Source organism: Megascapheus bottae, chromosome 16, assembly GCF_031878675.1.
Source record: "Megascapheus bottae isolate mThoBot1 chromosome 16, mThoBot2.hap1, whole genome shotgun sequence".
Taxonomy (NCBI): Eukaryota; Metazoa; Chordata; class Mammalia; order Rodentia; family Geomyidae; genus Megascapheus; species Megascapheus bottae.
Genome location: NC_143524.1, coordinates 12,307,891 through 12,330,274, shown reverse-complemented (window position 1 = coordinate 12,330,274; position 22,384 = coordinate 12,307,891). Strand labels below are relative to the sequence as shown.

General features: G+C 49.9%; 1 protein-coding gene across 2 annotated transcripts; it reads right to left on the bottom strand.

Annotated features, from left to right (window-relative positions):
• Positions 1-3,104: 3,104 nt before the first annotated feature.
• Positions 3,105-21,422, bottom strand: Spi1 (Spi-1 proto-oncogene). Of its 2 annotated transcripts, none has more exons than XM_090347726.1 (5): positions 21,142-21,422; positions 18,686-18,782; positions 4,756-4,943; positions 3,982-4,144; positions 3,105-3,445 (listed from the first exon to the last, which is right to left on the bottom strand). In XM_090347726.1, the coding sequence occupies exons 1-5, from the start codon at positions 21,184-21,186 to the stop codon at positions 3,126-3,128; spliced, it is 813 nt and encodes a 270-aa protein (XP_090203852.1). In that variant the 5' UTR covers positions 21,187-21,422; the 3' UTR covers positions 3,105-3,125. The 2 variants fall into 2 exon arrangements, with proteins under 2 accessions (XP_090203852.1, XP_090203851.1); XM_090347725.1 differs by lacking the exon at positions 21,142-21,422 and adding an exon at positions 20,521-20,828.
• Positions 21,423-22,384: the final 962 nt, after the last annotated feature.

Below are 22,384 nucleotides of genomic sequence, written 5' to 3'. Positions count from 1 at the left end.
GCAGGGCCACCCAAGGAAAGACTGAATGGGGTCCTGCCCTCCCCATTTTATGTGAGGACCTCCACCCCCCCCCCAGCTCTGCTTATCTGCCTCCTGCCAGCCACTTGCTAAATATAGACAAATTCCATCCAGCTGAGGTCTCTCCAGGGAGAAGGTAGGCCCTCATTTCCCTCAGCCATCCTACCCCCTCCCTCCTTCCCCCAGCGCATTGTGATAGCCTTTGTCCTTCCAATCCTTGGTAGACCTTGGGAATACCACAAGCCCTGTCTTTGTGTCCATCTGACAATAAATGGCTTTTGGTGGAGAGATGCTGGGCCCATCGCCTTTCAACTAAAGGATCAAGAGCAACCTGGGAAACAGGCCTTGAGATTGGCTACTTGAGTTCTGCCATGTTGTTCTTTAAGCCCACAGTGCCTTGGTGTTCTCTTCTGTGAAGTGGGCTGAGGATCACAGCACCCAGCAGATAGTGTCGGTGCATGTCCAAAGTGGGTTCACAAATGAAAACCCTTAGGAAACTGCTAACATGTGGAACATGGAAAACCAAATGCTTGTTCTTAGTAGTTGACCCATGCTGTCCATCACAAGGGCTTTGTGCTGTGGAATGCTGGCTTAGTACAAAGCCAGATGGGGAAGACACAACACTGGGGGCAGATAGCACACAAGAAAAGGGCTGGGTGAGTCTGCTGGTGAGGGCATGAGAGTGAAAATGTACCCCCAAAGCAGAAGACATAGGAGACAAAATCACCAAGATAAACCAAAGATGACTGCCAGAATGTTCTGTTTCTCCAGCCTACTATTTCTCTGTGACCTCTTCTCCCTATGCCCTTTGATCAAGGTCATTTGTTTTACATAAGAAAGCAAATCAAACTGAGTGTTAGTGGCTCACGCCTGTAATTCTAGCTCCTTAGGAGGCTGAGATCTAAGGATTGTGGTTCAAAGCCAACCTCCCCTTAAAATTGGCAGTTGTGCCGTGACTCCACGTGGTAGAACATTAGCCTTGAGCAAAGGAGTCCCATGACAAAAAAAAAAAAGAGCAAATCACTTGTGACCCCCTCCCATCAAAATCAGTTTGCAAAAAGAGCAATTATCTCCCTCGGTGCAGAGAATGGTTCCATAGGCAGGTATTTCCCAGATGACAAACTCTCACTGTTCCTTTCGACCTTGCAAGTCATTGTTTCCATTTAGTTAGTTCCAGTACTGAGGCTTGAACTGATCTTCACTGTCCCTTGATTGTTTCATTCAAGGCTGGAGCTCTACCACCTGAGCCACAGTTCTACCTCCAGCTTTTTTGATGGTTAATTGGAGATAAGGGTCTCATAGACTTCCTGACTGGGCTGGCTTCAAACCTCCATCCTCAGATCTCAGCAGCCTGGACAGATAGGATTACAGGCACACGGCACCAGTGCCCAGCTTTCCTTTTATTTTATTTTAACCACTTGGTGTGTGTGTGTGTGTGTGTGTGTGTGTGTGTGTGTGTGCACATATGCTTGTCCTGGACCTTGAGCTCAGGGCCTGGGAGCTGTCTGGGAGCTTTTATTGCTCATCTTAAGCCACAGTTCCACTTCTGGCATTTTTAGTGGCTAACTGGAGATAAAAGTCTCTTAGACTTTCTTGCCTGGGCTTGTATTGAACCTAGATCCTTAGTTCTCAGCCTCCTGAATAGCTAAGATCACAGACCTAACCCACTGGGACCTCGCTTTTCAGCACTTTTTAAACCATATCATCTGCTCCTGAATTTTTTTTTTTTTTTTTGCCAGTCCTGGGCTTGAGCTCAGGGCCTGAGCACTGTCCTTGGACTTTCTCAAGGCTAGAGCTCTACCACTTGAGCCTCAGTACCACTTCCGGCTTTTTTCTATGTATGTGGTACTGAGGAATTGAACCTGGGTCTTCGTGCATGCTAGGGAAGCACTCTACCACTAGGCCAAACTCCCAGCCCCTCCTGAATTTTTTTTAAAGAGTATCTCACTATGTAACCCAGCCTGGCTTCAAATGTGCGATCTGCTTCAGCAGGCTTATTCCCTGGTCCTACAGGAAATCTTCTCTCTAGGTAAGTGATGCTTCCTGCCTCTCTCTGACAGAGTAGCCCTGGAGTAGAGCCAGCTTAACCAGCAGGGCTACTCCCCAGTTGTATGACCTTGGACAAACTATCTGACCTTCATGAGCCCCATCTCATTTTATAAAATTGGTGATAGTTGACTCCTTGTCTCAAATCTAACAGATACTAAGTACCAGAAAAACCATCATCATCACACCAGAGGTTCATGAGTTCAAGCCTTCTGGAGACTTAATAAACCTCTCAGGCATCGGAGGCCTTTCAACACGTCCTATTTCCTAATAGCAAGGACAGCTTGCAACAGCCAGCAACGGGAGTCCTTTGTCCTCATGTCCACAGGGTCCAGGCCTGCGTAGGTATAACATCCAACAGGCAGGGGAGGAAAAGAGGCCTCACTGTGCCCAGAGGAGATGCACTAACACTGTGGGCTTGCACTCCGGGCCTGGGCGCTGTCGCTTCGCTTTTCCACTCAAAGCTGGTGCTCTGTTACTTGAGCCAAGCTGCCCCTTCCCACTTGCTGCTGGGTGGGTGGACGAGTCTCACGGAGGACTTGGCTGCCCAGGCTTGTCTTTGAACCAGGATCCTCAACCCCCTAAGAAGCTAGGATACAGGCGGAGAGCCACCAGAGCCCTGCCTGCCAGCAACACTTCCCAAAGAGACTCTGCTGCAAGAGACATCGCTGAGAAGAATCTTTCTTGATCTGGGGGAGGCGGGAGGGTGAGGGAGGTGGGGGAGGGCGACGCCAGAGGGAGGGTCAAATGTACACCGGTGGGACGACCGCAGACGCGCAAGGAAGCACCTGTGGTCTCGAAGAAGAAGCAGCCAGCGAGGCTGACCCCGGGGTGGGGTGCGACGCCCAGGCGGAGTCCAGAGGGCGGGGAGGGGGGGCTGGAGGGCGGGGTTGTCGGAAGGAGGGGTGCGGCGGGGCGGGGCGGGCCCGCACCCCCGCAGTCCTGCCTGCGCCCCCGGGAGCGGCCTCCCTGTGTCCGGGCCGGGCGGGGGGGTTAATGCTGTGGCCGGCGGGCGGCGGGTTCCCGGGCCGGGCGGGCGTCCGGGCGTCCGGGCGCGGGGCTCAGTGCGCCGGGTGGCGGCGCTCGGCCAGGCCCCCGCGGCCCAGCACCTCCCCGCTGAACTGGTAGGTGAGCTTCTTCTTCACCTTCTTCACCTCGCCCGTCTTGCCGTAGTTGCGCAGCGCGCGCGCCATCTTCTGGTAGGTCATCTTCTTGCGGTTGCCTTTCTGGATGCCCCAGCGGTGCGCCAGCGCCTCCTTGTGCTTGGACGAGAACTGGAAGGTGCCCTTGTCCTTGTCCACCCACCAGATGCTGTCCTTCATGTCGCCGCTGCGCAGCAGGTCCAGCAGGAACTGGTACAGGCGGATCTTCTTCTTGCTGCCTGCGGGAGAGGGGCCAGCCGGGGTGCGGGCTCAGGACCACCCCAGGGACGCACGGACAGGGGCTCACGCCCGTGTACACACCTCCACACACACACCACGCATACGCACCCAAACACACCATATACGCTCATGCACACATGTGCACACGCGCACGCCTCCAGACACACCCCATGCACACACATCCATACACGTGTGCTCACACGACTCCATTCACACATATAGGTGCATACACATATGCTCACACTTACATGCACAATTCCATATACACCCATACACATATACACACATGCACCCATGTGCACGCATATACACTTCCATACATGCACACCCCTCGTACACACATATACATCCACATGCATATTCCACACATACACACATCCATAGACATGCCCCCCCCACACACGATCTTATCTGCTCACATGTCCACATACATGTCCACACATACACACACAGGCGCATTCATTCATACACATATGCAGCCAGAGTCAGTCAGGACCCATGGCTGACCCTGGAGGGGTCAGGGGCTGGGCTTTACCTGTCTCCCCATGCAGGAGGCCTGGCCCAGGCTCCAGACCATCAGTCTCCCCATCAGACACCTCCAGTGGGGGGCTCTGCCGCTCACCCTCCTCCTCATCTGAGCTGGGCTGGGCTGGGGACAGGGACTGGTAAGGGAGACACATCCGGGGCAGGTAGGAGACCTGGAGGTGTGGGAAGGGGGAGTGAGCCAGGGACAAGCATCCGGGCTGAGCGAGGGAAAGAGCGGACAGCAAAGGTGCTGTCTGGTTGGACAGTGGTTCCACGGGCAGAGAGGGAGGGCTGCAGAGCATGGATTGTGGCCAGAGCAGGTTCTTAGAAACAGGGTAATGAGCAAGTAGGGAAGCTGTCAGGGTTAAAAAGGGGTGGGGAGGTCTGCTGCGGCCACTAGTTAGGGTCAGGACCTCTGGGACACGGAAGTGTCAGGATTGAGGGTTAGGGGGAGGAGGAGGAGAGGTCAGCAGAGGTCCATGTTCAGTGACTCAGATATCAGGGGCAGGGAGGGACTGGAAGTAGAGATTTCAGTTAGTAAGGACCCCAGCCAGGCATGTGTAGAGAGAATGGACAGGAATTTGGGGCTCATCTGGAGTCTGTCCATCCTTTAGTGACAGGAGATCAGGTCCCAATGTTAGTTAGTATGGGGGGTGTCAGCTCTCCAGTTGTGGGGCAGTAAGCCATGTTGAGTAAGAGCCGATGTCAGCTTGCTGAGAAGCTTCAGGGCCTTAGGAGAGGCCTGGCATAACCGGAGGGGATGGAGGCTGGTGGGTGGCTGCACCTGGTGGCTGAGGCCCGTGTGGGGTGGCACCATGGGAGCATCGAGGACGTGCATCTGCTCCAGCTCCATGTGGCGGTAAAGCTGCTGCAGCTGGGGCGGCTGCACACTCTGCAGCTCCGTGAAGTGGTTCTCAGGGAAGCTCTCGAACTCACTGTGCACATGGTGTGGGTGGAAGTCCCAGTAATGGTCTGTGGAGACAGTCGGCAGGAAGAGGTGAGGCAGGAAGGGGTGAGCTAGGAAGGGGTGAGGCAGGAAGGGGTGAGGCAGGGAAAGGTGAGGCAGGAAGGGGTGAGCTAGGAAGGGGTGAGGCAGGAAGGGGTGAGGCAGGGAAAGGTGAGGCAGGAAGGGGTGAGCTAGGAAGGGGTGAGGCAAGAAGAGGTGAGCCAGGAAGGGGTGAGCCAGGAAGAGGTGAGGCAAGAATGGGTGAGCCAAGAAGGGGTAAGGCAGGAAGGGGTGAGGCAGGAAGGGGTGTGGCAGGAAGGGGTGAGGCAGGAAGGGGTGCGGCAGGAAGGGGTGAGCTAGGAAGGGGTGAGGCAGGAAGAGGTGAGCTAGGAAGGGGTGAGGCAGGAAGGGGTGAGCTAGGAAGGGGTGAGGCAGGAAGAGGTGAGCTAGGAAGGGGTGAGGCAGGAAGGGGTGAGCTAGGAAGGGGTGAGGCAGGAAGGGGTGAACTAGGGTGACACAACTGGAAGTTTGCACAAAACACCCTTTTTCTCTTTTCTCTTTTCTTTTCTTTTGTGCCAGTATCAGGGTTTGACCTCAAGGCTTGAGTGTTGTCCCTTACCTACTCTTTCACTCAAGGCTGGCACTCTACCACTTGAGCCACACCTCTACTTCCAGCTTTTTTATGGTAATTGGAGATAGTCTCATGGGCTTTCCTGCCCAGTCTGGCTTTGAACTTCGATCCTCAGATCTCAGCCTCCCTAGTCACTAGAGAAATAGGCATGAGCCACTTGTCCTGGGCTACATTAACGTATCTTATGCTTCATGCATTTGTCCCACCTTGTTACGAACTCTGAGGCTCCGAGAAGCTAAACAACATTCCCAAGGTCAAGAGTATCCACGATGGGAGAGCCAGGACCCAGCTCTGAAGCAAAGTTCAAGTTCTCAACCATCATCTTAGGCTTCCCAGGTGGGCACAGGGATGTAGGCTTCAGAACCTGCAAGTCTGAATGCCATTTACTTGCCATGTGATCTTGGACTTACCTTCAAATGGGATCACTTTATTGGGAGAATACAAATGAGTTCACATTTGTACAAACCCCTAATGCCAGAGCAGGCTTCTGGGAAAGGTGATTTCTGAGCTACCAGCTGGCCAGTCACATGCACAGAGCTTTGTCATATAGCCAGGTCACAGGGCTGACCACACACACACACACACACACACACACTCTGACAACACTATGCCATTGTTTCAAAGCCATAGCCATGAGCCGCTGGACCTGTGTTATAGGGAAACTTCCCTAACTAGAGATTTCCCCAGAAACTTCCCTGTGGATACCTCAAGTCTATGGCGGGGTAGACACAAGTCTGGGCAGCAGCCACTTGGCGCACAGCTCTTATCTCAGGACTAGGGGAGATCACTGGTGTGGTTTCTCTAGGCATCATATCCAACCTGCTGTGAAACTTCTGTGTCTCAGGGATTACTTGGGCACAATTTAGGGTTCTGAGATGGCAGACCAGTTGAGGTGTTTACAGATCTATGCCTGTTTTTCTTCCTCCTTTCTGTCTCTCACACAAATAGATGCTCACATATCCCTAAAAAAATGACTTTTTTCAGGCCGGGAGTTTGGCCTAGTGGTAAAGTGCTTGCCTGGCGTACATGAAGAATCGGGTTTGATTCCTTGGTACCACGTACATAGACAAAAGCTGGAAGTGGTGCTGAGGCTCAAGTGGTAGAGCTTCAGCCTTAAGAAAGTCCAAGGACAGTGCTCAGGCCCTGAGTTCATGCACCAGTACTGGTTTAAAAAAAAAAAGACTTTTTTCAGTTCTGGACTGGATATTATGGACTCTTCTTCTAGTCCTGCTAAATAGTGATTTTGCTCTATAACCAGGAATAAACTATTGTTCTCCCTGAGCCTCAGATTTCCCTTCCTTCCTTCTTTCCTTCCTCCCTTCCTTCTTCCCTTCTTTTCTTCCTTCCTTCCTTTCTTTCTTCCCTTCTTCCTTCCTTCCTTCCATACCAGTACTGGGACCTGAACTCAGGGCCTTTCACCTTTTATTTTTTTATTTTTTTTTTAAGCAGTCCTGGAGTTTAACTCAGGGCCTGGGCTCTATCCTTCAGCTTTTTGTGCTCAAGGCTATCACTCTACCACTTCAGCCACAGCTCTACTTCCAATTTGATGTTGTTGCTGTTGAATTGAAGATTTGAGTCTCGTGAACTTTCCTACCTAGGCTGACTTTGTATCATGATGCTCTCATCTCAGCTACCTGAGTAACTAGGATTACAGGTCTGAACAGCTAGGATTACAGGTATAAGCCACCAACACTTGGCCTTGCATACTTGCTTAGTTCCTTCTACTTACTAAGCCTTGAACTTAGCCTCATGCTCTTGCTTAGCCTTTTCTGCTCAAGGCTAGCACTCTACCACTTGAGCCATGCCTTCAGTTCTTGCTGGTTAATTGGAGATAAGTTTGGACTGCCTGGGCTGGCTTTGAACTGTGATCCTCAGATCTCAGCCTCCTGAGTAGCTAGGATTACAGATGTAAGCCCTTGGTGCTCAGCTTGACACTCCATTTTAAAAGTCAGAGACAGGGGAAGTGGAGCTGTGGTTCAAGGGGTATGGTGGTAGCCTTGAGCTGAAGAGCTCAGGGACGATGCCTAAGCCCAGAGTTCAAGTCCCATGACAGACAAAAATTTAAAAAATGACCATCCCAATGGGGCCTAGCAAGTGCAACATCCTAGATTCAATCCCCAGTACCAAAAAAAGAAAAGAAAAAAAAAGTCAGACATTTCTGGGCCTTTCCAAGTGTAGAATCATTTCAACACAGTTCAGGCCTGAGAGTCTAGGAGGCCATGCATACTGCACGGAAGAGGGAAAGCACATGATTTGGGAGCAAAGTAGAGCAGGGTTCAGTTCCTGGTTGTGATATTAACTGCTGTGTGACTCGAGATAGACCTTTCCATTTTTCACAGCCTGTTTTCCTTCCTCTAAGTGGAGCTAATAATTACACAAACCTTATCAGCTCATTGTGAAGGCTCCTTCCTGTGAATTCTTAGAATATAACCTTGCACCAAGCAAGGGTCAGCATTAACGGTCATCACCATATTGATATTTTATTCTAAAGACAATTAGCATGGCTATAATCCCCAACTTCAGGAAGATTGAGGGTTTGATGCCAGCCTGGGTAGTATAGCCAGATCAAGGCAAGACACTGTTTAAAAGGAGCAAGGAATGGGGATGTAGCTCAGTGGTGAAGCGCCTGACTGGTGGGTACAGGGCCTTGGTTTGCTCTCTAGCCTTGGGTTTGAAGGAGATGTAGGGAAACTTAAAAGGAAACAGACAGACTTAATTTGCATTTCTGTCTTGCAGTGAATTAATAAGATTCCCAATTTGTAGTGGAAGGACTATCATGGGCTCTGGGATATAGAAATGGGATCCAGCTTTCTCTTCAGCAGCAGAATTCCCCTCCAGTCCCTAGCCCATGCCCTTTGTTTTCCCCTGCCCAATGTAAAGTGCCTGGATCTGGCCTTCCAGTCCTCATTCCAAACCAGCTCCAGCTGCAGGAGCAAGGTGACTGTGAGTGCCCACAGCTCTCTCCATCCCCAAGCCTACCCTGAGCTAACTCTACCTCAGATTCCTGGGCCAGCCCAAGCCAGCATTTCCCAAACTGTTCCCTGCTCAGTCCAGCCTGTCACTGAAGGACTGGAAAGAAGCCTCAAGGCCCTCACTAGGGGCCCAGGAGCCAGGACACTAGGGGTGGGGGAAGTCTGCACCCCCCAAACCCCTCAGGAGATTCCTGGAGTCCTGATAGAGAGCCAACAGATACTTTGCTTTGCTCGTATTTAGGTTCTGAGGCAGTTGTTGTAAGGACATTGTAGACAGGACATTCCACAGATGGTAGCTCTCTCCAAGAATGAGGAGTCAGGCCAGGAGTTTGGCCTAGTGGTACAGTGCTTGCCTAGCATGCACGAAGATCCGGGTTCGATTCCTCGGTACCACATGCATAGAAAAAAAGCCAGAAATGGTGCTGAGGCTCAAGTGGTAGAGTTCTAACCTTGAGAAAGTCCAAGGACAGTGCTCAGGCCCTGAGCTCAAGCCCACGACTGGCCAAAAAAAAAAAAAGAATGAGGATTCAATCTCAGTACCAAGGGTAGTGGCCCTGCATGGTGGAACCTCTATCTGCTCTGAATACATTGCTTTATTCCTTTTTGTCATGTCTCTGGGCTCTCCAAGCTGTCTTCCAGAGGCCACCCATACACCCTCTCTGCTCCTCAAAAGAATAATGTCATTTGTAGATATAGAGAGAGCTTGTCTGTAGCCCCTTCCGTGTGTAATTCATAGTAGGTGTCAGTAGTTGATTATGATGATCAATAAAAGGTAACACTGAGTCATTTTTTTATGTTTCGATTTTTGCTTTTTGTTATCACAGGGCTTGACCTCTGAGCCTGGGCACTGACCCCTGAGCATTTTTTGCCCAAAGCTGTGCTTTCACTTCCTGCTTTTTTGTGATTCTTTAGAGATAAGAGTCTCACAGACTTTCCTGACCAGGTTGGTTTTGAACCTTGACTCTCAGATCTCAGCCTCCTAAGTAGCTAGGATTATAGATGTGAGCCACCAGCACTCTGCTGTGAGTGTAATTTCTTTTAACGTACCAGACACTGTGTTAAGGGTCTTAATCTACATTATTTCCTATACTCCTCCCTCTGGCTCTGTGGAGGAGGCCACTATAATATGAGCTTCCCTTTTTACATCAGAAAATTATGACAAAGAGATTAAGTCCTGTGTCTACAGCAATTTTTTTTTTGCCAGTCCTGGGGCTTGAACTCAGGGCCTGATTCCTTGGGCTTTCTCAAGGCTAGAACTCTACCACTTGGGCCACAGTACCACTTCTGGCTTTTTCTATGTATGTGGTACCCAGGAATTGAACCCAGGTCTTCATGCATGCTGGGCAAGCACTCTACCACTAGGCCAAACTCCTGGCCTACAGCAATTGTTGATAGTCAAGATCCAAATCCCTTTCTGCTTAATTCCAGAAACTGAACTCTTATACCATTCCACCTCTGAAGAACAGTGAAAGCTTTAAGGAAGACCTGTGGTAACCCCGAGAAAGTACCGACAAGCCTGTCAGCCACCCCCACAAGTCATCCATCATCCAATCATTATACCATTACCCTTCTCACCATCATCCACATATCATTACTCAGTCATCTACTGCCACTATCTGCCCATCCACTATTCACCTAGCCAGAAATAACCCACTTGTGTTGATCTACCTCTTAACCAACTCCCTTCCCAGGCCCAAATCCTCCCTACACATCCCTATTCTTACTCAGTTATCACCACAACAATGACAAAAAGTGCCATTCAAAACAACCCCCACCACGACACATAAAATCAAGCCTTAAGAGTCATTCATTTGACCTTATCTCCTCAGAACAGAAACCCTCTTGTGAAACCCAGGACTCTCCCCTTGGGAACAGCAATGCAGTCAAAACACAAAAGGATGAGGAATCAAGAAAAGAGGAGCCAAGCCAGGCTGGTGGCTCATGCCCGTAATCCTACCTACTCAGAAAGCTGAGATCTGAGAATCAAGGTTCAAAGCCAGCCCAAGCACAAAAGTCCATGAGATTTTTAGCTCCAATTAACCACCAGAAAATCAGAAGTGGCACTGTGGCTCAAAGTGGTAAAACAATAGCCTTGAGCTGAAGAGCTCAGGGACAGTGCCCATGCCCAGAGTTCAAGCCCCACAACTGACCAAAATAATAATAATAATGATAAGGATAATAATGTCAGGTGGAATCTATGTTTGATTTGTTCTATGTCAGCTGTATAAATGATAGCTGGTACAGTTATTTAGATAGATAGGTCTGTGGGAGATGGAGTCGGGCTCAGTAGGTGAGAAAGGGGCAGTTTGAAAGGAGGATGAGGGCTGGGAGTTTGGCCTAGTGGTTAAAGTGCTTGCCTAGCATGCTCAAAGACCCGGGTTCGATTCCTTGGTACCACATACTTAGAAAAAGCCAGAAGTGGTGCTGAGGCTCAAGTGGTAGAGCTCTATCTATCCTTGAGAAAAGTCCAAGGACAGTGCTCAGGCCCTGAGCTCAAGCCCCAGGACTGGCAAAAAAAAAAAAAAAAAAAGAAAGGAGGATGAATGGCTGATTAGATGTGCTTAGGAGAACTTGATGGGATTATGAAGGATGAAAGAGAAGATGGATATCCGGATTTGGGGCGGGGGATGAATGATGGAGAAAGAGTAATACTTTTTTTCCTCCATCAGAAGAGGCAAAGTCTTTTACACCTATTATTATGGCCAGCATTAAATAAACAAAACAACAAAAAATGACAAATGTCATTAAAAATGTACATTGTTGGTGGGCTTGTAAAAATGGCATAGCCACTGTGGAAAATAGTATGGCAGTTCTCAAAAGAAATTAAAAATAGAATTACCATATGATCCCCAAATTCCTCTTCTGGGTGTATATCCAAAAGAATTTAAATCAAATACTTGAAGAAATAAGTGTACACTTGTATTTCTTGCATTATTCACAATAGTCAAATAGTAGAAGCACTCAAAGTATCCAACAAATGAGCAAATCATGAGATACACAAACATACAATGGGATATGGCTGGAGGGGTGTTTCAAGTGGTAGAGCACATTCCCAGTAAGGTCCCGAGTTCAAACCGCAATACCACCAAAAGAAGGAAGGAAGAAGGGAATAAAGGAAGGAAGGAAGGAAGGGAGGAAAGAAGGAAGGAAATTTATCTGACCATAATTAATGGGGAAATTCTGACACATGTACAATATAGATGAAACATGAGGATGTTCAGCTAAGTGGAACGATCCATGGGTTTCTAAAAATGCTGAGTCTGACTACAGCCAGGGCTGGAGAAGGATAGGAATAGAGTTCCAGTCTAATGGGAACAGAATTCCAGTTTTACAAGATGGGTTGGGAGAGGGACAGTAGTGACGGTTTCCTAACAAGTGATTTCAATACTTCACATGCACATACATAAACAGGGTTAGAATAAACCAGGCAGCGCTCATGCCTATAATCTGAGCTCTTCAGGAGTCTGAAATCAGAGAATCACTGACCTAAGAATCAGAGCCAGCTGGAGCAGACAAATCTGAGACTGAAGATTAGGTATGGCCCAAGTGGTAGAGCACGTGCTATTAATGAAAATGTCCAGTGTGAGGGTTAGGTCCTGAGCTCAAGCCCAAATACACACACAAAAATAATGTTTTAAAAATAGTAAATCTTGGCCTAGTAGTTAAAGTGCTTGCCTAGCATGTACAAAGACTCGGGTTCGATTCCTCGGTACCACATACATAGAAAAAAAAGCCAGAAGTGGTGCTGAGGCTCAAGTGGTAGAGTTCTAGCCATGAGAAAATCCAAGGACAGTGCTCAGGCCCTGAGCTCAAGACCAGGACTGGCCAAAAAAAAACCCCAAAAAACATAGTAAATCTTGTGATCTTCAAAATACTTCCTGAATCTGTTCACTCCTTCCTATACTAGTGGGCACTGCCACCAACCTATCCTCACCACCACCATCTCCTGCCTCAATTCTTCCAGCACCTTGCCACAGGCTCTCCCCTAGCTGCTGTCCTTCTATCCCTTCTATCTTTTCTTTCTATCCTTTTCCATCTATTCTCCACCCATCAGCCAGAAGCGCCTTTCAAAAAGTTTATTGAAGGCCTTATGCTGGTGGCTCACACTTGTTGAGGAACATGGTTCAAAGCCAGCCCAGGTAGAAAAATCATTTCCAATTAACCACCCAAAACCCAGAAGTGGTACTATGGTTCAAGTGGTGGAGCACTAACCTTGAGCAAAAAATAAAAAAGCTCAGCACACAGACCTTGAGTTGAAGCCCCAGGACCAGTACACAAGTGCCATGCACGCATGCACGCACACACACACGCACACACACACACACACACACATACACAAATAAAAACATGGCACAATAGCCAGGCACAGTGGCTCATGCCTGTAATCCTACCTACTCAGGCTGAGATCCAAGTTCAAAGCCAGTCCAGGCACAAAAGTCCGTGAGACACTTGTCTCCAATTAACCACTAGAAAAGCGGAAGTGGCACTGTGGCTCAAGGGGTAGGGCAGTAGCCTTGAGCTGAAGAGCTCAGGGACAACGCCCAGGCCCAGAGTTCAAGCTCCAAAACCAAAAAAAAAAAAAAAAGAACATGGAATAACATCAGACTTCATGAAGAAAATAATAATAAATGGAGAAATGTTTTGAGATTTTTTTTTTGCCAGTCCTGGGGCTTAAACTGATGCCCTGGGCACTGTCCTTGAGCTTTCTCAAGGCTAATATTCTGCCATGGTACCACTTCCGGCTTTTTCTGTGTATATGGTATTGAGGAATTGAACCCAGGGATTCATATATGCTAGACCACATTCCTAGCCCTGTTTTGAGATTTTTTTAAGGGGTGCCCGCCTGGCAAGCACAAGGATCTGAATTCAAATTCAATTACTGCCAAAATATTTTTTAAGGGTAAAACTAATTTTCAACCTGAATTCAATATATAGCCAAAATGAAGACAAGAGATAAAGGACAAAAGGATTCAACAACAACCTTACCTATCACCCATCATTGCTTGGGAGACTGTAAAGATAACATGTCCTTACCAAGCATTCACTGTTTGCCAGGATCTGTTTGAGCATTTTATACATCATCGCTAGCTCAGTCCTTACATTAGTCCTGTGGCTTTGGCATCTCAATAAGGAAGTTAAGGCAGAGAGGGGTTAAACTTCTGGCATAGTCACTCCAGACAGCAATGAGGAAGGGGTGAATCCATCCCAGAAATCTGTGTTTTGTTTTGTTTTGTTTTGTTCTGTTTTTCCTGGTCTTGGGGCTTAAACTCAGGGCATGGGCACTGTCCCTCAGCTTTTTTTACTCAAGGCTAGTGCTCTACCACTTTAGCCAACAGCACTACTTCTGGTTTTATGGTGGTCCTTTGGAAACAAGAGTCTCATGGACTTTCTTGGCTGGGCTGGCTTTGAATCATCCAGCTGTCTGGGTCATATCTCCTTTTGACAGTGACCCTTAGAAACACTGGGATAAGAATGTACAGGTGAACAAAGGACATCACGTGGCTCAGCTGACGGGAATATTTACCTGAGTATGTGTGTGTTCTCAGTTACTAGTCAAAGTGAACAGATAATACCTCAAACTGAAAATCAAGCTGATTCATCTCTGCTCACTCACTACAAGGCCCTCCATAAAAACTGAAGCTGTGAATGAATAATACCCAAGGTCTTTATTTCACAGCTTTGCACATTTATCGAATGTCCACAGCCAAAGTAAAAAAATAGCAAATAGCAGAGCAGCACGAGATGGCAATTCTGTTTTTGAAGGACTAGGATAAGCCTGTATTTTATGCATATATTTACAAATATGTAGGTTGATAAGTACAGAATAAAACTTCTGTGAGGTTTCATGGCATCAACAGTGGGGCATAAGAGGAAAGAGATGGGAATATTTTTTCTCCATATATTATTATATTTCTTAAATTTTGGCAATAAATATTTGGATGTGGGAGGCCTTGAGTTTGTTTTACAAATCAAAAAAGAAAGAAAACATCTGTAGGATGAAATCCATACTCTCTCCATGGTCTTCCAGCTCTTTTTTTCTTTTTGGCTTCATTTTTATTTGGGGATTTGAATTCGGGGCTTGGGTACTGTCCCTGAACTGTTTTGCTCCAGGCTAGTGCTCTGTCTTTGAACTACAGCTCCACTTTGGGTTTTAAAGGGTTAAATGGAGTTAAGAGTCTCTTGGACTTTTCTGTCCTGGCTGGCTTCAAACCACATTCTTCAGATCTCAGCCTCCTGAGCAGCTAGGATTACAGCACCAGCACCTGGCTTCTTCAAGCCTTTTGTGATCTGTTCCCCACTGGCCCTTCTGGGTCCATCCTGCAATGGTATTCTTCTGCTATCTGTACCTAGAAACTTCTCTTTCTCCCCTTCCCACCTTCCCATGCATGGTTCCCCCTCTTCATTCAGATTTCAACAACTCTGCCATCTCCTCAATGGCTTCTGGGATCACTCACTTGACTGCAGCCTTCCACGAAACACTGTATTACACACTGCATCTCCTAGGACTTACTATTACAGTTTGCTTACTCAACTATTTACTGTCTGTCCTTTCATTGGAATATAAGCTCCAGGAAACCAGTGGTTTGTCTGATTGACTCAACATGAATTATCAGAGGTCTACAAAAGTGTTCGGTTTGTGGCAAACACTCAGAGACTCTTGGATGGAAGGTCCAGTAAGGGAAGCAGAAAAGTATTTGGGTTGGAAGGGTGTGTGGATACATGGGTGAGTGGGTGGGAGCATGAGTGGGAAGATAGGTAGATGGTAGGTAGATGACAGAGTGGGTAAATGGGAGGGTGAATTAATAGATGGCTGAGTGGGTGGCCGGGCAGCCAGTTGGTAGACAAATGACTCAGTCTGTCACCATAGCCCTCTGCCTCTGCTCTCCTCGCTGTTTTGTCCTTCCTGCCTTGAGGCTACAGTAAAGTTAACAGCATTTCTGAGAGGCTCCTGAGCCTTGTTCCCAGCAGAGTGCAGGACCTCATAGATTACATGCATAGCTTACCTGGCTGAGCCACCACAGCTCTGTGAGCCATTTTTTTCTCTCTCAGGGTTCAGAGAGGTTAGGTTTCTTGCCCAAGGCTAACACAGCTGGTGAGTAGATGGAGCCAGGATTGATCTTGTCTACTCCAATGCCTTTCCATTAAGCATCACTATCCAAAAATGTGTGCACAGGGGACAAGCAGAAATTGGTGGAAGGATGGGGTTGGGGGGTCTTCTCTCTGGAGTTTTCAGATATTGCCTTCCAGCAGGTATTAGGAAGAAAAACACAGATAATCTAGGGGAGTGGGAAGGGGGCAAGTCAGGGACTCTTGGAGGTATGAAGGGAGTCTCTGGGAAAATTGGGGCTCATGGCCAAAGTGGAGTGACCAGATATCCAACCAAAAGTTATTTATTGTTTTTTTATGCTGGTTCTGGGGTTTAAACTTGTGGCTTAGGCATTGTTCCTGAGTTTTTTCTTTTGCTCGAGAATAGTGCTCCATTACTTGAGCTACAGCTCCATCTGTGGTTTTTTGGTGGTTAATTGGACTTAGGAGTCTCACAAATGTTCTTGCCTGAGTTGGCTTTGATCCTTAATCCTCAGATCTCAGACTCCTAAGTAGCTAGAATTACAGGCTAAGCTACCAGTACAGGGCTTCCAGGAATTCTTATAACTCTATCCCCAGATCCGGGAGCCAAGGAGAGCCTGGCTTTCTGTGAAGTCCTCACTCCATCAGCTCAGCCTCGACCTTGCTGGTTTCTAGATAAATGGACAGCACCCTCAACTACAGGCTGGAAAAATGAAGCTGTGAACTACCCAAAGGAATGACTCCTAAACCCAGTGATTTGAAAGCAGATGGGGCCAGGAGCAGAGGAAAGGAGGAAAGTGGCCCCGCATTGAGCTTGCTGGACCTGACCCACCAGGGGGCGCTCTTCTCCAGCCCAGAGGGACCTCACTGGTCCTGATGGAAGGATGGATGAGGTGTTCGCTCACTCATACCTGGGTTTTACTCCTGGCTGGGGGAGTGGGGGCTAGTGAGAGTCTATGTGTTCTGTGTTCTCCACAGAGAAGATCACTTCTCATGTAATTAGAAATTCACTAAAAGGAAGGTGAGTGGAGAGGAAGAAAGAGAACAAATATAATCACAGGACCTTCAATTCAGTAAGAAAATAGAACAGTGACACCAGTGACCAGAAGGGGAGGGGCTGGGAGCATGGCTTACTGGTCGAGTGCTCACCTAGCATGCACGAAGTCCTGAGTTTGATTCCCTGGAACCACATACACAGAAAAAGCGAGAAGTGTCGCTTTAGTGGCAGAATGCTAGTCTTCAGCAAAAAGTGTCCAAGGACAGTTTCCTGGCCCTGAGCCCAAGCCCCAGGACTGGAAAAAAAGGGAGGGGGGATGAGGATGGAAAAAGTGTGGCTGATGGGATACAGTGGATGGATGGGTGGAGGGAAGCGTCACAATGAAATCCTCCTTATACAATTAATGTATAATCATAATTTTTAAATCAGTCATGGGGTTTGAACACTGGGCCTGGATGTGTCCCTGAACTCTTCAACTCTAGGCTACCGCTCTACCCCTGGGCCTGGGTGCTGTCATTGAGCTCTTCAGCTCTAGGCTACCACCCTACCCCTTGAGCCACAGCACTTCTGGTTTTCTAGAGGTTAATTGGAGGTAAGAGTCTCATACTCTTTAGTGCCTGGGCTGACTTTGAACCATGATCCTCGGATCTTAGCCTCCTGAGTAGCTAGGATTACAGGCATCAGCCACCATGCCCGGCAATCATAAAAATCTTTGAAAAAAATATGTTTAGCTAAGTGCTGGTGGCTCATGCCTATAATGCTATGTTTCTGGGTTTTTGGGGGTTTTTTTGTTTTTGTTTTTGTTTTTTTTTTTGCCATTCCTGGGGCTTGAACTCAGGGCCTCCCTGAGCTTCTTTTTGCTCAAGGCTAACACTCTATTGCTTGAACCACAGCACCCTTTCTGGCTTTTCCTGTCCGTGGTACTGAGGAATTGAGCCTAGAACTTCATGCAAGCTAGAGTCTACCACTAAGCCTAATCCTCAGTCCTAATCCTATGTTTAAAGAGAATACTTGAAATCCATTGTAAAAGAAGCCAATGGGTTCCCAGCTAAGGCACTGAGGTGAATTTACCACCTGCCCCAGAGATGTTCGCTATGAATCTTGGCCTCCAGATGGAAGAGCCTAAATGCTGTACTTGCCATTCTTCTGTGTGGCTCTCAGGTGTGAAGTCTCCTCAGCGGTGCTACCCAGCATGCCTTTGACCTGTGTGGCTGCAGACACCTGTGTGTCTCCGGGCTCAGAGGCCCTGGAAAATCTTCCCAGTAAGCATTTTCCCCTTGCCTGGGTCACTGAACTATAGTTCAAGGATATCCAAGTCAACATACTAAGATCCACTTCAGGGGACCGGTCATAGCCCCTTCCCAGGCTCTAGGCACAGAGTTCCTGTCTTCTCCAGGACACAGGCTAGGCCTTGATGTGGTCAGTTAGATCCACACAGAAGGATGCCTGGCCCAGGCCTCTTCCCACCAGCAAAGTGGGGCTTTAGCTCAACGAGAGTCCTTGGAGACTCCGCTAGTCAGAAGATCTCAACTAGGGGAAGGGGAAGCACATTTTACTCCCCAGGGAAAGGTAGTACTTTAGATTTAGGTTATCATGGCAGGCGGTACTGCTGCATCTGGTGAAAGAGGTGGGAGATGCTGCTGAGCCATGTGACACCCATGTGACACATCCCTCGGATGTGTACCCAGGGAGCTCAGGATGAAGGGGGTCAAGCACAGAGAGAAAGCAGGGCCCCAGCAGTGGAGGAGTGGGGTTGCAGAGGAAAAAGCACTGGACAATTAGCAGACAAACCTGGGCTCCTCTAACCAAGCATGAAGCCTTATACAGTCACACAGCTTCCTAAGCCTCAGTGTCCTTGTTTATGGAAATGTCCTCAAGGATTGGATAAGGTGAAATGCGGGAGAAACCAATGCCAGGGAGAAGCTTGGGAATGGAGGGCTGGGATAGAAGGGGGTAAATGAGGGGACCAGGAAGCTCATTGGCCCCACCTCACCCCAGTGAACTCCATCTGAGGCTCAGAAGCTCCGGGAGCCATTTCTTGCTCCCTCTCCAGCTCCAGGCCACCCCCAGGGAGGAGTGGACAGCCCACCCTGTACGCACCACTGTGGCTTTCTCCATCGCTGCTGAGATAGGGGTAATATTCATGTGCTGGGCGTTGGTACAAATCCGTGTCATAGGAAACCAGGTCTTCAGATGGCTATCGAGAGAAAGGAGTTGTCAGGGCCTGGGAGAGACCCCTGCCCCAGCCAGAGGTGCGGCTGCTCTGTGTGTGGCTACACCCCAACCTGCCTCACGGAGACAGCCACTGGGCCTGTCACTGTCCCCCAGCTTGGAGAGGAAGCGGATCAGTGTCCCGGGGAGTGAGATGGAATTCCAAGAGAGCTCAAAGATGGGGTACAGAGGCTAAAGGTTAAAGAAGAGGTCACAGCCCCTTCCCCCACTTGTCTGTTCCACTCACACCAAGACACTCCCTCCCCCAAATGTGTGAATGTTCCCTGTGACAGACCCCAAATGGGGGGGGGGTGACACATTATTGTCGCCATGCCCATCCCCTGTGTGTACATGCTCACACTGCCATAAGACTACTCGAGTCACTTACACACAAACACACACACACATCATCGTACACTCACCCTCAGAGCCACATGCAGTTACACGGTTGACACATGCATGCGCACGCTGTATTCAGGCCCTCATATAGTCACACCACACCCTACTGTCCCTCAGCCTGTGCCAGCTGCCTGCAGGCACAGGTCCACCACCGTGACCCTCACAGATGGTTTGTGTAGAGGTCACCCAGGTAGGCTTTGGGGCCAAGGGACACAGGACTTTAAGCCCTCATTCATTCCCTTCTCTCTAATGCCCCCACTCCTCCTTCCTTGCTCTCCTCTCACTTCTCTCCCCATACCCTCTTCTTCTCCTTCCTCTGTCCTCTTGTTCCTTTTTGCTTTTCCTCCTCCTCCTCCTCCTGTTCCTCCTCCTCCTCCTCCTCTTGCTCCTCCTCTCCCCCTGCCTGTCTTCTTGCTCCCTCTGTCTCCCCTTCCTTCTGCCTCCCTCTCCCCTGTCCTCCTCCCTTGGCGCCTGTGACTGGCCTGGGCGCGGGGACACACACATCCGGAGCCTTCCCAACAGTCACCCGGCCTCTCCCCACCCCCGTGATGTGCCCAAGGATTGCACAAGGCCCTGCGGCCCTCCCAGGAGACACTGAGAGTGACAACACTTGGGGCTAAGGAGAGGGTTGGGGGCCCTGGGGTGGAACCCCAAGAAGATCATCCCCCTGCCCTGTCTTGTCTGGAGCTCCAGATTGAGTGACCAAGGGCCAGAGACAGTGTAGGCCTGTGACAAGGCCCCAGGACCTTCGTGGTCCCTGATGGGGAACAGAATTCCTGGTAGAAGTGGGCACTGAGCCCCCCCCACTGTACCCCAGGTTTCCAGGCAGTGAAGCCAGTCTACTGCAGGATACTGGCTGTGATGTCAGACCCGGGTGCCTCCCAATACTTGGATCTGAGACAGGGTGGTGGAGAGAGGCGCTGTCTTTAGGCCGGGAAAGCTGAGTCAGGTGGGCAGGCCCTGCCAAACCCTTCCTGATCCCCCCCCACCGTGGTGACTCCCCACCCCATGTCCTCTTGGACTTGAGCAGAGGGTCCTCTCCAGGGGACTCTGGCCTGACACCTGTTTCAGGCTGCAACTGTCACCGAGCACAGGGACCACTGGAGATTGGCCCCACCTGCCGCCTGGCCCTTCTCAAGGTTCCCCTGGGAGGCCTGCATCTTTGCCCCCAACTGAGTCCCTGTCCATCCTTCCCTAACGTTAGTGAAAGGCTCAAAGCAGGACTTAGCCCAGCCCTAATCTCAGGCCCAGCCACAGCCAGCCAGCCCCATCCCCTGCCTGGCTTCTTCCTGAACTCAACCCTGAGTCCTCAACCTAATAGTTACCTTGTCTCTGGCTCCTGCCTGGTGTGGCTCCAAGATCTTGGTCCAGACCTGGCCCAGACACAGCCTTTCAGAGACTATAGGACCTATAGGCCCAGACGCTTGAATCAAAACCCAGTCCGCTGTGCCAGGCCTCAGGCTGGCCATTGGAGACCTAGAGTTCCATCAGCCTGTGTCTCCAGGACAACCCCAGACCAGAGGCTGAAACCGCTCAGCCTGATGCCTCTGTCCTCGGCTCTTCCTGTGCTGACAATTGTCCTCGCCCAAGCCTGTCTCCGCATCTCCCCTGGTGCTCTTCCTCAGCGTCCTCACCATCCTCAGCCGGGCACAGGGCCCTGGGGTTCCCACCTGCCACCCTCTGCCGACTATAAATAACTGTTCAGGCCCCACCGATCACAGCTCCGCCATGGGCCCAGCCAGCAGCCCTCAGCCCGCCAGGCAGGCCGTGCTCTGAGGGAGCCCATGGCCCCCTTGCTTGCTGGGTCTCAGGCCAGGAGCTCCGAGAGGAAACATCAACTTCCCACTGATAGCAAGCTGGAAGCTAGCGGGTGGGCTGGAGGGTTCGTGGGCAGCAGGCACCCCCCAAGGCCCGGCTTAGCCTAGTGGAGTAGCCCCAGTACTCACAGGGGGGACGAGGGGAAACCCTTCCATTTTGCACGCCTGTAACATCCAGCCGAACTCCAAGCCAGTCAGATCCACTGCCTCGGTGGGAGCCAGTTCGGAGCCCCTCAGGATGGGGCCAGGGTGCCCAGTTGGGGGGGGCTGGACGGTGGTGGGGTGAACGCAGGGCTCAGGCCTGCCCCCTGAGCTACAGGAGCCCTGGGTGAGCCCCCTCCCTTGACATTGCAGGGCTAGCGCAAGTTCCTGATTTTATCGAAGGGCCTGCCACTAGGAGATAGTCCCCTTGGGGTGACATCACTCACTGCCCCAGCCCGTGTTTGCATAAATCTCTTGCGCTGCAGGAAGTCTGGCCTCTGGGGCAGGTGGTTCTCAAGGGGCTGGCCTGGGAGGCCATGGGGGCCAGGCCCCCTGCCCAGAGGAAGCTGGGGCTGGGAGGGAGATGGGAGGGAGAAAGTCACACGCTAGCATTGAGAGGCCTCTGCTGCCCCTTGGCCTGAGCTCCGCCAAGACCCTCTAACTCCTTGCTCGACTTGCCTACTTCTTCTGAGACCCCCGTGCGGCCAGTAGCCAGCCTCTTGGCCCATCTACTTTACAGGGTAAGCCTGGCTGGCTGAGGTCTCAAATCCCAGGACGGCCAGGACTCACTCTCCCTTAGACCCTACAAGGTTCTACCTAGGCTGTGGTCTTGAACCTGCCCACCTTGGAGACTAGTGCTGCTTTGCTTCCTTCTTCTGTCATTCCAGTGAGCTTCCTTTCTACCCTTAGGGGAGCATCCTGCAGCTCATGCCTTCCCCTCTAGCTTCCTGAGCACCACAACTGCTTCCACAGTTAGTCCTCAGTTTCCCCACCTCTTTCCTCGGCTTTGATAGCATTCTACTCTTCCTAGTTTATAAACCTTTCTTGTATGTCCATCCATTCATCTGTTTTCCCATCCATCTATGTCTCTCTGGTTGTCTGTTCATCTAGCCACATTTGCTTATCCAATACTTACTTATTTATCCACTTATCTGTCAATCAGGTCATCCACTTTCCCGCCTGCTATGGACATGTCCATCTAGCCATCTATATGTCCACACAGCCACCCATCCTTCCGCTGTCAGCTCATCAGTACCCATTTTCAAGTTTTGTTTTGTTTTGTTTGCCTGGGGCTTGAACTCAGGGCCTGCACACTGTCCTTGGGCTTTCTCAAGGCTAGAGCTCTACACTTGAGTCATACCACCCCTTCCGGCTTTTCCTATGTATGTGG

What these genes read in the sequence shown, in the direction of transcription:
- Spi1 (XM_090347725.1), bottom strand. Translation starts at nt 20,664, where the DNA reads ATGGCCAGCCTGAGGCCTGGCACAGCGGACTGGGTTTTGATTCAAGCG. An exon ending in ACACGGGCCTCAGCCACCAG is followed by an intron (nt 4,145 to 4,755) that starts GTGCAGCCACCC and finishes CCACACCTCCAG; the next exon opens with GTCTCCTACCTGCCCCGGAT. An exon ending in CCTCCTGCATGGGGAGACAG is followed by an intron (nt 3,446 to 3,981) that starts GTAAAGCCCAGC and finishes CCTCTCCCGCAG; the next exon opens with GCAGCAAGAAGAAGATCCGC.